The sequence below is a fragment of the Eleginops maclovinus genome, chromosome 20, assembly GCF_036324505.1.
Source record: "Eleginops maclovinus isolate JMC-PN-2008 ecotype Puerto Natales chromosome 20, JC_Emac_rtc_rv5, whole genome shotgun sequence".
In the NCBI taxonomy this organism is placed as follows: domain Eukaryota; kingdom Metazoa; phylum Chordata; class Actinopteri; order Perciformes; family Eleginopidae; genus Eleginops; species Eleginops maclovinus.
In genome coordinates, this window is record NC_086368.1 from 7,157,482 (window position 1) to 7,175,459 (window position 17,978).

At 38.0% G+C, this 17,978-nt stretch overlaps 1 protein-coding gene across 2 annotated transcripts in view; it reads right to left on the reverse strand.

Annotated features, from left to right (window-relative positions):
- The window catches only part of LOC134882532 (plasma membrane calcium-transporting ATPase 1-like), a 101,367-nt gene that overhangs the window by 39,244 nt on the left and 44,145 nt on the right, over positions 1–17,978 (reverse strand). For both annotated transcript variants that reach the window (XM_063910300.1, XM_063910299.1), the window contains exons 3-6: positions 4,496–4,693; positions 3,705–3,962; positions 3,231–3,356; positions 2,240–2,365 (exon numbers count right to left, since the gene is read on the reverse strand). In XM_063910300.1, coding sequence (XP_063766370.1) covers positions 2,240–2,365; positions 3,231–3,356; positions 3,705–3,962; positions 4,496–4,693 — 708 coding nt within the window. The remainder of the gene's footprint in view (positions 1–2,239; positions 2,366–3,230; positions 3,357–3,704; positions 3,963–4,495; positions 4,694–17,978) is intronic.

Sequence of the window (17,978 nt, forward strand, 5' to 3'; positions counted from 1 at the left end):
ACACACACACACACACACACACACACACACACACACACACACACACACACACACACACACACACACACACACACACACACACACACACACACACACACACACACACACACACACACACACACACACACACACACACAGCTCTTTGATATTCAGCCCGTGGTGTGTGATTGATGACAGAAGCTAGACTGCCGCAAGTGTGTGATTGTGTGTCTATGTTTGCACATACTAGAGGCTGTTACTCCTCTAAGATAACCAATGGGTGTGACTTTACATGAGAGTGTGTGTGTGTGTGTGTGTGTATCTGTTTTAACGTGTGTTCAGTGGGTTGATGCAGTCATGTGTGACGGTAAAGTCGGCTGTGTGTCGGCTGGTACCAGAACTCAAGAGACATACAACAGCGTTATGTGTGTGCATGTGTGTGTACTCCTATCTTTGTGATTACCGAGGAAAGTTTCTAGAGTTGTTTTGCCATTCACTTTTCCAAGGGGCTTTTTGAAGGTTTCAGGTCTAGTTTAGGATTATAATTATAATAAGATTAGATATTAAGGTTCTTAAGTGAGGAAGAACAGACACATGTGTGATTCTGATGAAAATGCTTCTTCTGATCATTTTCAGTTTAACTTAATTTGTCTCAAATTGGTCTTCCGATTCTCCTCATTAGGAATTCATTAATGGTTGTGTTTTTTTGTAATGAATGACTGGAGGCCGAAATGTCAACCTGAGCGTTTCTCTCCGCTGAGCTTGTACATTCAGCCAGTTCACAATGAATGCCTGACAAACTCAAACTTTAGCCAATAAAACAAATGATCAGACAAAAAACAAACTAAAGAAAAAAAGACATGAGTAAAAGGGGGTTAGCATGATCACAAGCAAATCAAAAGCAATAGAGACCGACTGCAGAAGCCTGTTGGTTTACATCAACCTGCTCTGTGATAGTACGAGGATCATCTGGACTTTTTGAAGGGTTCCACTTCAAAAAGCAACTGTATGTAAACAGGGGAAGGTACGTTTCACCTTTTTTAACCAACATAACGTCCCTGTCGAATCAATACCTCAGTATTTCGGCCATAAACTACCATGAATAAATGAGACCATGGTGTGCAGTAGTGTTTATCAGACTACCAACACTGAATGTTTTATAAAGGTCTGTGTGAAAGCACATTTTATTTGTCTGCCTTTATTGGTCTTCACCATGATGCTATTGTTTTATTTTAAATGATAATGGACAGATTTACAGTTAAAATTGTTATTTAAAAGGATTCATTCTTTATATCAGACAAAAGAAAACAACTCTCCATTATCTACCAATTTTGTGATATTACAAAATGACTGCTATATTTTATAAGCTTTTATTACTGTACGTAACGTCTGCTACTGCCCGAGTTACCTCAAATATCAAGTTTGATTCAAGCAGGACTTTCTTATGTTTCCATTTAAATACGAAAAACATGTCAAAGACTCCTAAATAACTATTATTTGTTCACATACATAGAGTTTTGCTATTACTGCTCGTGTATTTTTGCCTAATTGTCCAATTTCCAATGTTGTCTTTTAGGTTTAGCCTTGATCACAACTGTAGGTAGTAAGGTAGTTAGCCAGGCGTGCTAACGAAAGCTGACTGCTAATTTATTGCAGATGATAGTGCCCTATAAACTATTTGGATGCAGAGTATATTTCTTATTACAACGCCATCTCCACAGCTTCAAAGGGGGCAGAAATGTAAACAATGACATGCCAGCTGTACCTCGTTTAAGTTGCTCAGCCATGATTGGTCAATAAATGTTAAGGGGCGGGTGTTTAGTACGTTTTTTTCCAATACATACATCTCAAGTGAGTTGTGTGTAGTAAGCTGATAGGATCACTACATATGAAATAAACCATGGTCTCATTTATCCACTGATGATGCTTTTGTGATCAGATTAAATGTTAAAATATTATAGTTAGACCCTTCAAACAGCTCTGCTGGTATCAGCTCAGACTGGATGACCTCTACCTGCAGACAGAGTCGGCTAGTACGACAGGAGCAACTTCAAATCAACACCAGCTGATAAAAGCGTGCAAATATTTCCAATCTGCACTGTTCAAACAGTAGAGTAGAAATATTCAGAAGCTGACACGATGGCAGTTGTCTTTCTTTCCTCCCAACACTTCACACACTTTGTGTCCTCGTATGACCTTTAGCACTTCAACATGAGTTGTGTTTTTCTTTGTGTGCGACAGGCTTTGTCTCATGTCTTACTTTTCTTGACCTTCTTCTCTTCTTCGTTCTCGCCGGCGCCCAGCAGAGTAAAGATGATGCCAGTTTGAGAGTTGAGGCCGACAGCTGACACCACCATCCTGCCTGATCCCTCCATTACATGGGTCCCTGAGGAGAGATTCAAAAAGCTGGAGTCACAACTGGAACTTTTCCTTTGAACTGTCTCTGCGTAATAACAACTTTTAAAAGACATTGTTAGCATTTGGTTGTACTTCAGTGTTACAATTTGCTGATATAACAACAGATGAATCTTAGGGCCAGTACTTCTTAATTGTATGCATGTTTCAGTATGCTAATGATACACAGCTATATGTGCATAATTCATTGTTTCATAACAGGATTCATTGTTGCGCCTTTTAAACATAAACATTTAACAGTTCACAACAAGGATGAACCACAAATGTTTAATTTGATTCTGAGGCTCAGATTTCTGTTCAATGTCCTACTTTGACGTGTGACACCAGTTTTAAGATGTCGCTGTCCTTGATTAAAAAGTAAATACATCAAAGATACCTCAAATGAGTGTCCCATATTTAATCAACAAAACTGGCCCATATGACAGTATAGAGACTACATAATGGAGATGCAAAAAACATTCATGAATGTAGAGTGTTTGTACATCAAATAACCACAAAATCTGATCTTACTGGAACTACTTTTGCTCTTTTGTTTGTGTGATGTTGCACTTCAATTAAATGTATTAACAGTGCTAACAAGTAATTTGATATCTCTTTTCTGCCTCATAAATGCTGGTCCCTTTGATTGTTTCACTTTTCATGTAACATTTTTCCTTTTAACAGTTGCCTGTACTCTGAATTGCTTAATTAGTATTAAGGTGCCAAAAAAACATTAACGCCAACAGCTGGTGCAGTGTGATGAATAATGATATCCGTTTCCAATGGATGAGTTTATTTAAAAGTTGTAGTATCAGTCGAACACTTAAGAAGCATCATCAGTGTGAGCAGGCACTCACCCGACAGCAGCATGGGGTCCTTCTCCATAGATTTCCGGACCTGGTCGGACTCTCCGGTGAGAGAGCTTTCGTCAATCTTCAAGTCGTTGCCTTGGATGAGGATCCCGTCAGCAGGCAGCAGGTCTCCTGCAGGCACAGAGATAGTCAGTTGAATTTCATTTATTTCTTAAAATCAGCTGCAGGTGAAACACATTTTGGTCTTTGCTGCGATCGTCTCATACTCAGATGATGGCTGATCACCAAAACAATACATTAAAACTCTTCAAGCAAACTGTGAGTTCAGGTTTTGAGGCAAAATACTCAAGACTTAAAGATATCTTTGAATGATGAATCAATGTAAATGCAAATGGATATTTCATTAAACAGGTAGAAGGACCAAAAACAGGGTCATTCAAGTCATTATTGAATCCATCTTAAATTTGAGAGGCTGATACTGTAGGCAGACGTCACAGGTTTGCTGGTGCTGTCTCATACCGTATTTGATCTGAGCGATGTCTCCCACCACGATCTCGGCCACAGGGATCTGGATGACCTGGCCCTTGCGGATGACGGTGAATTTTTGTTCCTGCTCGATGCGACTCTGCAAACCGCGGAACTGCTTCTCCTTGGACCAATCGTTGAAAGCCGTCACAAGGACCACAATGATGACAGAGAACAAGATAGCGGCGCCCTCAATCCAGCCAGCCTGAGCCTCGCCCTCGTCCTCCACGCCGCCCGCAACCTGGCCACATGCTGAGAGAGGAAAAGTCAAATATAAATAGCTTTAAGAAAATACATTTTAGATAATAAAAACATAAAGAAAAGGCTTCAATGTTTTAATTTAGATTTTTATAGCTTAGGGTAATTGTAACCACTTTTACAAACAATATTAGTTTTTAACATCTTTGTTGCTGATGCAAGGATTGTGTCAATACTGAGGTCATAAATATATTGTGAATAGGAGAACAAATAAAGAAAGAAATGTGAAAAGATATAAAACTGAGTTTAGAATTTGAAACCCTGAAAAGAAGACAAAAATACTGATTGAATTCGACAAATTACTCAAAGAAATCAAAAATACAATAAAAAAATGCAAGTAAATTTATATATAGAAATTGCTGTAACAAACAAAGGGATTGCTAAAATAAAAAAATCATATTAAGAAAACCCCCAAATAAACAGCAAAATGAAGTGCAGAATAATAAAAACAAAATATATCCCAATCACATGATTTTACTGTAGAGTTAAATAAAGATTATAAAATAAATTGCAATGACTGTACTGACCTTCGCTGTCGCCCCCTGGTGGATGGTAGAAGGACAGGCCGAGTGAGATGATGGCAGCGATTTCTAGAATAATGAGCGTGACATCCTGCAGAGCCTCCCATACCAGCTGCAGGAACGTCTTGGCCTTCTTGGGGGGGATGAAGTTCTTCCCGAAAACCGTGTGACGTTTCTCCAAATCAACGGGGTTACCAGACAGACCTGCAGACACCAACACAACACATTAATGATCACATCAATGCAACATTTCCTCTATTAAACAGTATGATTGTTATGTGTTTTGTTTATTATTGATTGCATTTGTGGTTGACGTTATTTTTACATTATTGCTGATTTTATTATGTATATGATTTGTGGCAAAAAGCTAATCCAGTTTTATGTATTTATTAGTAATACCAAATAACTGTAGTTTGTATTGCTGAGCTAAGAGGAAAGCAAACAGCATAAAGGTGACAAACAGAATCTTAAAAAAAAGGTAATATGATGAATTAAAAATGAGTTTGAAATTCAAGGAAATATAGAAATATGTATGTGAATATAGAAATATATAGAGATACAGTTGGATTCATTAAGATTGTATACATTCAGTATCCCCTCAGGTACTTTTTAAAAATTTGTAATCACAAAATGTAGCTTTCAATAAGGCTTTTAGTTTTGCATCCAGTGAGAACCTCCCATCCTAAATCTTTATGGAGGGGTGATAACCTCGCTGCTTACTGTAGCTGTGCACCTCCACGCAGTGAAGGCAGAAGATGCACAGAAGTTACGAAAAGATTTTTACAGCATGCAACATGACCTACTTTGTTGCCATGAAAGACTGCAGTATTTCCACATACAGTATTTATTTGGGCGGAACACCAACACAGATTTGTTCCACCTACAGAAATGACGTGTTTCTGTATTCATTTTTCTTCCTATTATTGAAATACTGAGATGATGATGATGACATCAGATGTAGCTACACAAATGGGATAAAAAACAGCTGCAAGTGGCTTCCAGATTTATCTGATCTCTGTCTGTATTATAGAGCAGTGATTCTCCTATGTCTAACTTGTGACCCCCAGAAACAACCCCTTGTTGCATTTGTCAAAAGGTTGAGATCAGTTCAGCTGAAGAAACAATTAATTTGAAAAAATGTTAGGAGGCTCGACAAGCTCAAATGATGCAGTCATTCACAAGAAAAAGGTAGAGAAAAATCAGAATAAAATGAATATAACTTTATATATCAGAAAATAAAGGTTGAACAATGAATCGTGGACTAGTGTTATATCAAAATTGCATAAAACAATATTTGTTAATGGAAAAATATAATTCTAAATTCATTATTTAGGTCTAGCTGAAATGCTCTATTCTACAATTAATATTCTACAGACTAACGAAAAAATGAATGTCTTGGCAAAAACACAGTGATCATTTGGATATATTTTTCACTGAAGATGAGAATAATGATGCAAAAACTGTCCTTCCCTCCAATATCGTGAATTATATCCAATCAAACTTATCAAATAGATTTATTTTCCAAAATTGTCTAGCCTTAATTCGTGTTTGTGTAGCTTCCCCTTCCTGTCAATCATCCTGCAACCCCTCTAGGTTTATAAAGTGGCCCCTTGTGTGGGCCGCGACCCCCAGGCTGAGAACCACTGTTGTGTGTTGTCAGTGGTAGCGATGCGTTCATGGCAGCCCAAACTGCCTCCACCCCTCCCCGCCCTGCTGGACACACAATCTGCTGCTCCACCAGAGCCAAAACTCTACGTCACACCACACCATGGTTTGAGCAAATAACAAAGAAGAAAACACTTCTCCTAAATATCACAGGATTTTCTCCTCTAATTGATAATGCCGGATAATTAAAAATTCTGTCTGATGTTTCTCTTCCTGCCCCTCTGCAGAAAGATCTTTTACAACGCTCTGCTCCCTGAAGACCAAACAGTATCAGAGTTATTGAATCCAGAGCCATGACTGTCCTTTTCCAGCGGTGACTCATATCTAACCGGTCGTTCACTGTGCATACAAAGACGATAAAAACAAAAGAGATCTCACAGTCGCCCCGGATGTTACAGAGGGAGCCGAGCAGGAGGGCTTTGTCTGTGGAGCATCTAAGTTTAGTTATATAATTGACAGGTCTGATCTTAAAACACTATTTGCAGTCGGTTTATTATCAGAAGTCAGAATCAGGTTAATTTCAAAGTAAAACACATACAAGGAATATGCCAGGTGTATCATGGTGCATACATAAACACAGTAAGCGCTATAAGGTACATTTATTTAGCAAATATAGACATTTTATCAAATCTATTTTGAAAACTGTTCTATTTAAAACAAAACGTGTTTATAAAGAAACAACAACAATAATGTAATAAAGAGTATACTGTAAAACAAATGTAATATGTGCAGCATTTCAGAATTTAAAGGGTTTAAAAGGGAACATAAACGTGAAATTTACAGAGAAATGTTCGAGATTCCCATTTATATGTATGAGGAATAAATAATCTGCAGCGTGTATTTATCTCGTGTTTATCTGTTTCTCTCTCTACTAACAGAGGATATGCTCATTACCAAAGGACCTCATTAACTCCAGTAAACTGTTTATTTGCAGCAACTTCTCGTATGTAGTTGGAATTAACTGCTGGCTGCTTTTTCTTTTCTTCTAAAATAACTGTGGCCCTGCGCAGCTGTGTGGGCCACAACATGGCTGCCGTGGGTTCTTGGAGGAATCGGGGAGATGTGCAGTGGAACGTGATGTGAATGTCGACAGACCGCACTGCCAGGATTTCTCTGTAAGTCAGCGTGAACATGTTCCTGCCTTCATGTGTTTTAATAATAATGGCACTCCTGACAGACTGAATGAAGACTTCCTCGGCTGCTCTTCTTTTCAATCTATCTCTCTTTATTTCTTTGATGCTTTAGTCAGGGGAAATTATCAGATACCAGCTTTGAGCCATTTTAAGTATTATGCAACACAGGTACTATTTTCCTCATCTTAATTAGATGGCTCATGCATAATTACAGTGATTCAAGTCCCAAATGACACCTATTATAAAGGCAAAATTACATTCTATATATTTGCTTTAAGGGGGGCTATAATACCAATTTACAGGTTCATATTTGTATTTTGTGCCTCTACTGTGACATGTTTACATGCCTTCATGTTCAAAAGTGCTCGATTTTTCTCATACTGCATGATCTGCAGCACTTTGCCAGCTCTGTTATGATTGGTCAACCTCTTAGCGATGTCCCGCCCCAAAGCCTGTCACGTTTGATGTCTTGGAGTGCTAATAGAAGCATGCGTGTTACGAAAATGATGTCACTATGTTACAAAGGAAACAAAGGAGTCCATTGGAAACTCAACGATTTTAGCCTTTGCAGACCATTTACATGAACTGGCATTATAAGGCCCCTGTTTTTATATTTGATGTGTGGTTGGCCAGTATGGTTCCTCAACCAGGAGATGCTACATTTGTCCCTGTTTTGGATCGATATTTTTGCACATTTGTGACAAATAATAATTCCAGTTTGTTTTCATCTTTGTAAAAAAAAAAAAAAAAACTGGGACATTTTCGGTAAATATCAGACTGTCCTTGCTTGATTTTAATCACCTGCCTTAATGTTATTTTTTTAAACACATCAGTGTAATCCATCCATCTAGTTAGCAGCAGTTAGATCCTGGGCCCACAATTAAGTTTATGACGGCTCATTCCCAACTAATGTAAAGTTAAAAGCACCTGCAAGATTTGTCCCCATGAATTTTGGATTATGGTTTTATCAAATGAGGCGAGATAAAAGGAGGCGAAGCGATGGAACTAAATGAGACGAGGTCATTTCTGGGGACACGAGGTTTTGAGGAGTTGAGATTAATGGAGATGTAAATCCAAATTAAACAACTTAAAAGCTACAGTTTTTTCACGATACCATGATACGACCAGTGTAACGCATGAATAAAAAGTAAATATATATATATATATGCATGCATGTCTAGCTGAGCGAGAGTGATGCTTCTCTGTGGTTCAGAGAAGCAGCAGAAACATGACAAGGTGTACAAACAGATTTTAAAAATACACCACTTGTCAAAGTCATCATCATCCATCTTTCATCACCCTGTGGTTCGGTTCAAAGTTTGACTTCATCATTTTGAGGCCAGTGATAGATGCTGAAAGCTCCTGCCACACTAAAATAAAGAGAAACCGACCCTCAGAGCACCTTTACGGGCTGTTTGATCGATAGGAGTCTGCTTTTTTCTGGTTTAATGTTGCGAATGCGGCGGCGGGTTTCATCTGCTGAGCGTCCCTGTGGAGATGCAGATTAAAGCTCCGAGATGTTGCAGAAATGGCAGAGCACACTCGCCTGCCACACATGTTTACGAGCTTCAGCAACAGCACAAATGGTCTTCATTGGTCCAAAACGAGCTCTCTTTCAATTCACAGCTTTATCAGCCAACATGCAGCTTCAATCCTTTACCATACAGCACCATTCACTTCCATTCATTCTCCCTCTGCAGCAGGGATTAATGTCCGGCCTCATTGTTCTATACGTTTGAAGTCCACTACAAAGTAGGGCTATGTAATATGGAGGGAATTATATAGCATTCTTTTTTTTTTTTTGACAGAATACATTGATATTTTAACAAAATTGTAGGTTGACCATTTCATGCTTTCACAAAGAGCAAGAGGCAAATAACAAGAATCAAAACAATGCAGTAAATATTCAGAAAACTAAATTACTTTAATGAAATCCAGCTGTTTTTTTAATCATAGAAAAACACAACACTTGAATCACAGGGTTAGGGTTCAGTTGATGTAAATGATTTGTTTTGTGGTCCTGAACTCCTTTTTTTTTTAACTGCGAGTGCAACCCTTCATGAATGCACTATAACCCAACAGAGTCACTTTGGTCATAATCATGTTTCTATATGTAACAGTTTTACATTGTTTTTACCCTAACCCTGAAATACCTATATGAGTTACCATTACTGTACTGAATGTCTGTATGACATGTCATTTACTGTGATTCCTCCTGCCGTCTAATGGGAAAAAAGCCATTTCCCTCTGTTTAAAAATGCATGAGGATATGTGGCATAATGGCATGCATTGGTATGTGGTGACATAGGTCACGCACGCACGCACAGCTTCTTTTTTTTATGTGATTAAGAAACTGAGCAAGGCATCAACCTAAATAAAACAATATTCCAGGGGATCTTTGAAAACCCAAATGGTTATTTAACAAATCTTACAGTTGTATTGAAGGTAGTACAACAAAATTAAATATAACACACTTTTTTCGTATGAAATCATGAAGCATTGTGTTAGACATATCAAGATATACTAATATACATAACAAATCATTATTTTAGTTTTGGTTGAATACAATTGAATGAGGAGATTTCCAGCAATCATCTTTGTTGCGGTTAAGAAAAAAAGGTGCATCTTGGGAAAATCTTTTTTAATGTGCAGCAGATATGTAATCTAGAATGTAGACTTGTTTTTGTGGATTTCAGGAAGATACCTTCAGAACAGCAATTAGAGTCGTTAAGCTTAGAGTAGTTTAGCATCTATCCCGTTGACTGAAATGTAATGTTAGTACATGAGAAGTCAAATTCTCCGCGGCAGCAGGTTCAAAAAGAAGGATACACACAAGTTTCAGATTATAAAAATACGCTGTGAGATTATTCCAGGGACAGAAGTGTCCTCAGGAAGAGTCCTGAAGTCCATCAAAGATTTCCGGACATTTTAAAAGCAACTCACTAAACCCCATTTCCTCTGGATTATATTTTAAAAATCCTTTTCCTCTGCAGGATTATTACAGTAGGTTCTTCTTCATCTGCAGTCAGACTGCTTTTCTCACAGTATTAACTGTGCACTTAGGGAAATAATACCCAGACAATATGAACATAAACTCACAGACACTATAAAGAAAACAGGTTTTTGTACTTTGACTGTAGAGATTGCCTAAACTGCATACAAATCTTGAATACACAGAATGGAATCAGGATCATCGACCCTTGAAGGCCAGATGTCATCAGATCCAGATACTGCTGTTGGCAATATTATGATAGGAACACAATTATTAATAATGATAATATTAAAGGTTTGATTTATTATATTTTTCACAGCGGTGGAGAGTGATGTCTGTTATTCACTCTTCAGTGCACACACACACTGTCTACAGGAGATAAAACTTCCTTTAATACAGACACGGAGATCCTCTGATGCAGAATGACGCAATGAGCAAGCTTCATAAGTCCTCAGGCAAATGAAACAGGAACCATTTACACAACACATTTACATATATTTTAGATGTGTTTTACAGCCCCTGTAATTTACTGCTGTACACCGCCTCTCGTCCCAATGTCCACTGGGACATCAAGGATAAGTGGGTACAGCTAATGGATGGATGGTTCCCAGCCTCCGTTCAGGTTTTTGGAAAGTGTAAGATAACAGTTTATTTTTAATTTATCATAAGAGGTGTGGCGGAGCGTAAAAAAGGGAAGGGATGAAAAGCGTTGCATGTCTTGGTGTATTTCTTCCTCTCGCTGATCGCTAAGAGGAGCTTTCTACTTGAACTGGCAGACATGGATGACCTGAGGCTATGTGTGCATGTGTGTGTGTGTGTGTGTGTGTATGTTAGCTACAATGAATGAGACCCGGGTCACGCAGCTCAAGCTGAGGCTCAGATTGGTAGCTGACTTCTCACACCACAGAGCTCGAAAAGATCAGACATGCCAAGCAGGCTGAGAAACCTCTGAACCTACTTACACTACTGTAAAGGCTGTGTGTGTGTGTGTGTGTGTGTGTGTGTGTGTGTGTGTGTGTGTGTGTGTGTGTGTGTGTGTGTGTGTGTGTGTGTGTGTGTGTGTGTGTGTGTGTGTGTGTGTGTGTGTGTGTGTGTGTGTGTGTGTGTGTGTGTGTGTGTGTATCAACTGATGTCATTTACGGCTCACATTAAACCCTGACTGAATGTCTTACTCCATACATATCTTGGTTTCTTTGTAACAAACTGTTTTTTTATTATTTTTTATTTATTTTTAAAGAACCAATGTTGGTATAGACAAAGCCAATAAATAATAATACATCCACGTATGTATCTGCAATCAGGAATCCAGCAACGGGACAAATCAGAGGAAAGGCAAAAATAAAATAAATAGGTTTTTAACATAAATAGAAGGGTCAAACACGTAGCGAAATCCAATAAGTACACATCTAGCAGTGTAATAAAAGTAAGTAAATTAGCAGCCAGTAATAACAATATCACACAATTAAAAGGTCCTGAATGGACTCTATACGTTGCATAATGTAGGATGAAAAGCAGGAGTTTGTAGTAGTTCTTTTTACGACTGTTTAATTAAAAGTTTTAGCAAAAAAGTTTGACTCATTGGTTAATATAATTCAGCTATAAGCCCCCATTCACTTCATTTGATCAAAATATGTATCTATGTTTTACAGATTCTTCTGTCATTGCGGTTTCTTTTGAGGAAAACATTTTCAAAGCAGCACGGGTTGAGTTATTAATATACAACTGATTATTTTTGGTGGAAAATATTCCTTTAATATTTTCAGTTCAAATCATCTAATCACATGTTCTCTGTACTAGTGTCTGTAGATGACAGATAATGTAGTAAATGTCGACAGGATTTGTGCTTTAAATTGGGAGAAAACTCAACATCTGATCATCAGTACTCATCAGTGGTGTCAGTGACTGTTTTTTTTCTGCCAGTTTCAGCTCTAACACTAACTATTACATGAAAGCATAACTTTGACATTAAAAGAGACAAAAAGGAATCATCTCCTGTCGTCTTCTCACCTGAGTAGTGACATATCACGCTGCTTTTCATTAGCATTTTCCTAAAATAGTTGTTTATTTTTATACGGGTCTCTTTGTGAAGCTCGTTGTTACCCAAATCCTGTTTAAATTAAGTTTACACCTCACTGTGAGTCTCCTGCTCAGAGGCGGCCTGTCCTCTCAACATACAATACACTGATTCAGTGAAATGAGGAGGAGAACGATCAATGACCTCCAAAGAGGCGGCAGTTTCATCAATACACATTAACCAGCGGGGGGCATGCCTGCAGCTGAGCCTGTGTGTGTGTGTGTGTGTGTGTGTGTGTGTGTGTGTGTGTGTGTGTGTGTGTGTGTGTGTGTGTGTGTGTGTGTGGTCAGCATGCAATCAGCAGCTGATTTCACAGGCAAAACGTAAAAGCAGCTGAAGAAGAAACAAGCGATTATCACAGCCAGCACAGTGAGCTGATACAGAAACACAGTTAAATATAACTGTGTGAAGTCGCTAACTGCTAACATAATGCTGCCGCTACTGAGCTGATCCACTTAGATAACATTCAGCTGGCTAACAGACAGAGGAACAGGCTTTCTGCTGAGTTTGGGGATGTGACAAACAATGATTCATCACAGCTTCAGCTTCATGACGGACACTAATTGTGTTTACATGAACACAAGAAACTTGATCAATGTGAGAAACCAGGTTACAGTGAGAAACAGGAAGTCGTGCAGGTTTCACTTCACTTCTTCCCGAGACACATGCTGACACACACTGTCTCTCTATAATGCTAACAACTATGATAATCAACTCCTAAATCTTAAGAGTTTCATTATTTCAGTCCCAGATATAGTGTGTAGTAGAGACTCTCTTTGGAGGGAACTTTGGGGTTTTAGCCTTTGCAGACCATTGACATGCACACAAACCTATATAACACACTATAGGAAAGAGAAAACCCCAAAAAGCATAACAGAACCTCTTAAACATGCATGAGAGCTTCTGAAAATACTCACAGCATGGGTGAATTCTTACTAAGTAGATTTACTTGAGTGCTTGAGTACACATTTGAAGTACTAGTTCTTACCGGAGTATTTTTACTTAATCTACTTTATACTTTTACTCCACTAATGGTTTTTCATTGATTTAGTTACTAGCTACTTCAAAGATTGATCTTACAAAATATTAAACAACTAATAAAGTATCATACATAACTATGCGTTAAGCTATTGAATAGTTTATAAAGTAATTCTCTATAACAGTAAGTGCAAATCCAAAGTGATGAACACATGAATGCATCACTCATTACAATCCAAACATTCTATATAACATGAATTTGAAACGGGCCATTCTGCATGATGAGCACATTCACTTTTGGTACTTCAAGTATATTTTAATGCTGCTACTCTTGAACTTTCACTGGAAAATACTTTGAATGCTTGTCTTGTACTTGTCACAAAGTATTGTTACACAGTGGCATAATAAAGTACAATATCTGAGTGCTATTCCACCTTTGATTTACAGGCGCAACGTTTAGTTAATGTAGTAAATGTACCATTCTTGCTAATATTTATTTAACTTTTTAATTATTAAAAGGGGAAATCCACAGGGGGCCTTATATTGTGAAACTGCTAGAGGAAATGCAGTGCAACAGCTGTGACTGAAGGCATCTAAAACCACAATTTTTCTGCTGTTTATGTCAGTAGTTTATTTTTAATGATCTGCTGAGAGCGAGCTGTTTGATGAAGAGCTGCAAATGAGTGTTTTTGGAGAAGCACACCTCCAACACATCATCAGAGTAAACAACTCTTTTTATCCTGCTGTGCACAGCATGGAATCATCAGGCTAATTAAAGGCCAATGATCAATTATTGACTTTTTATTCATTTAATAAAACAACATGAAGCGAGGACTCCTCTCAGCCCACGTTTGTTTGGCTGTAGTTTGGATATCTGGGACTTGAAATGACTCATGAGACCCTGGATCATCAAATCACTTAACTACAATGCTATGGCACATTATTGATTAGATACCCTGCTTGTGTTAGAGGCAACTAATTCAGGGATTTGTTTTTAATGACACCGTTTGTGCTTCTGTATAAAATTCAATGTTACCAACTGCAGGGGGTCACTATTTAGAAGAGAAAACATCCAATGCAATAATAATATAGATAAAAAAACATTTGCATTGTCCAAATAAGTACATCAGGAGGTTCTAAAATAACCCAAAAAACATGCTTGGGTTAACTTATTGACAGTGGTTCTTCTATTATGATTGATGAATATGGATTAGTGTTAACTGTGTGGCAATCATTGTGTGTTTTGAGTATTTAAGTATTTGTTTTTCTAGGCTATGCACTTTTAAAGAGCCATATTTTACTGACCCACCACTCCCCTAAATCCCATATGCGTTTCATATGTTCCCTCCACTTTTCAACGCAGATTTTCACCTTCGGATACATGTGTGATTTCAAGATCTTTTAACTGTATCACCCAATTTCCATCCTGGATAATCAGAGTACTTTGATCTCTGATGATTACATGCAATCTCTGTAGCCGTTACCTTTTATCCATCATGGATGAGCGGACTTGATAGTGCTTTGTTTGAAAGTGTTGAGGCCAATCTTGAGGATCACTGAGCTAAAAACGATAGAAAGCCCTACAAAAACACACCAGTAAGTGGTTTTGCTGTGGGCCCGTTTAAATATCCCCATCTACTCTCTGACCACACTCAAACACACCACTCATCTCAACTCTTTCCATAATCCCCCACCCAACATCATGGCTGTTTTTGTAGCCAAGATGTTTATTCATCTATATATGTTGTTTTTTTGTCTTTATTGTATTGTTAAATACTGCTGAGTAATGTTGCTGGACTGCCAGTGGAAGACCAAACCACTTTGCACTTTTACGGCTACAACTTGGTCACTTGTTGTGCTCAACTGTTGTGTACTGTTGGGTATGGTGTGTAGTGATATATTACTGAGCCAGAGAGACATTTCCATGTTATGCAAATCTCTTAGACAATAAAGTAATCTAAATCTGATAAATGTTGGATTAAGATTGTTCTGTCAAATCAGAACTACGATCTCGCCCGATATAAACAGTGATAGGGATGTATGAAAAGCTGAAGCTGGCTGATAATATTGGCCTTCGGGTGTATAAATCTGTCTGTAGTACAATTAAAAGCAATCTTGCGATATAAATGTATATATACTGTGATAAAAAGATGTTATCGATACGAGCCACTGCATCCCACTGCTGACATCCTGCTCTCCACTCACAAAGTGAATCAAAGACTGTAACCATTACCCCAGGGATAATTGAATTAAAGCGGACACAGTGGATAATCTACGACACATTTAAACCAAACTGAAAATCAGTTCTTATACTGGAACAACCATACGGCATGACACAGAAACCTAAATATAGTGTTAAAAGGGGCCCATTCCTTTCACACGTCAAAGTCAATTAACAAGTCAGGGTTGGTTCTATGGTGAAAACAAAGGGTGGGAGGACTGCTTTCGCTCTGGAGGAAACAAAATGAACGCTGCACTACTGTACTGGTGAACTGCGTATGAATTTACATTTCTTTCTCTAGCTCTTATGATGTGGTTGTCTCATTGATTTTGAATTCTGTTTTTACGTGAACTCTTTCTTTAAGGCAATTTAAACACTTAGAAATGTAGAATCAAGTGGTTATGGAGCTTATTATTATTTTGTTGTATTTATTATTACTATCAAAAAGGTACAGTAAACTATTTACTTGATTACTGGCCTAAAGAGGCCATATTATGCTCATTTTCAGGTTCATATATGTATGTTGTGCCTCTATTGTGACATATTTACATCATTTAATGTTCAAAAAGCCCTTTATGTTTCTCATACTGCCTGTGCTGCAGCACCTCCTTTCCCCCTCTGTCTGAAACCAGAGCCTAGTGTGCTCTGATTGGTTAGCTGGTCAGCTCTGTTATGATGTTGTGTCATCCGTTTAGAAATGTCCCGCCCCTAAGCCTATCACTATGCCTATAAAATATGTTGGAGTGCTAGCCAATGGAAGGGTGAATGTAGCATTGTGATGTCACTAAGTTACAGAAATAAATTCACAGAACTTTGGGATTTTTAGGCTTTGCAGATCATTTATATGCACACACACCTATATAACACACTAAAGGGAAGGAAAAAACCCTAAAAAGTATAATAGGGCCCCTTTAAAAATATAACTGACCATTGTGCGAATGACGTATGGATATACAAAGACAGTAGCTGGATTAAAACATTTATCCTGTAACAGTCAATCATGGAGTTTGCCCTCAACATTACATTTAGGATTCCCCTTGTTTTCCTCCCCCCTTCTTCCCCCTCACTCTTCCTCTCTGCAGTGAAAATATAATTACAGTTTCTTCATTAAAGTGAGTAATTTCTTGCGTGGAGGACGCGACTACAGCTGTCCTCTGATTACCAAATGGAACTGAGCAATGATCTATGGAGCCATTAGGGGAACGGGCTGGAACTAATTTCAATCCTGGAATGGACCCATGGATGCAAACACTCACGCGCGCACACGCACACACAAAAAGATGAGCTAGAGAAGGTGAAATAACAAAGAGCAGCGTGTCAGCCATTTTCTGGCCTCACACGAAGCTCTGACAGAAATCCAAGCTGATCATCAATCAACACAAACAGAGTGTGCTCATGCATTGTGTTTTTGTCTGTTATATTATCGTTGTTTAATGGCACACACTGTCAGCTCCTAAAATGTGTGTGTGTTTCTTCAATGTCACTGCTATTTAATAAATCAAAGGACTATTCAAACCTTTTACGGCTAACTTCAATTATTTAAATTCTCTTTATTTTTTAATGTGTTTCTTTTGTGTTCTACTTCTAATGTTATTTGTAATGCAATTTGAATTGCCTTGTTAAAATGTGCTATATAAATAAACCTGCCTAGCTTTAAATGTAAGAAAGAAAGAACAAATCCCAGAATGGGATCAATAAGGTAAATCATCTCTTCTCTTAAAGTAATTAAAACAATTCACATTTCCTCAAGTACTGTACCGTAGTACATTTTTGATGTACTTGTACTTTACTTGAATATTCACATTTATACTATTTTATTCTTCCATGCCAGTATAATTCAGAGGCATCATGTTACTTCACTAACTTCAGTAAGTAATGACTTTGCTGATTAGGGTGAATACTAACTATATTAAACAAACACATTGCTAATATTGTAATACTTTGCAATTTAAATAAAATAAGCAACAACACAATGGAGGCAGACATATCTTTGTAAAAGATAATTGATTGTTAAAGAGTTCTGTGGACAAAAGAGTCTGTCATGTCTTATGTTACTCTCTGTACAAGGACACAGGGAAAATACATTTATTGAGGGAATCCAGGCACAAAAGAATAGAGAGGGAAATGCACTGCTGTCTGTTATTATAACTAACACTACAAGGAAGATGGGCCCTTTCATGTCGAGTGATCATCAGTGGCCCCTCCAACGCGTTAGGTGATAAAGATGAAAAGGAGTGTAGATAACGTACTTTTGTGACCAAAACTAATTGTGACTGGAAGTTTTGAGGCAAATTATCAATATGTCGAGATGTTGTTAAGTGCTCACCATCAAATGCATTTCTCAGCGGCGGAGAGCCCCACCTCCAAAGCTTGCCGACAACGACCTGGCCCGCAAACACGCCGAGTGCCACCAAGGTTAACGCACC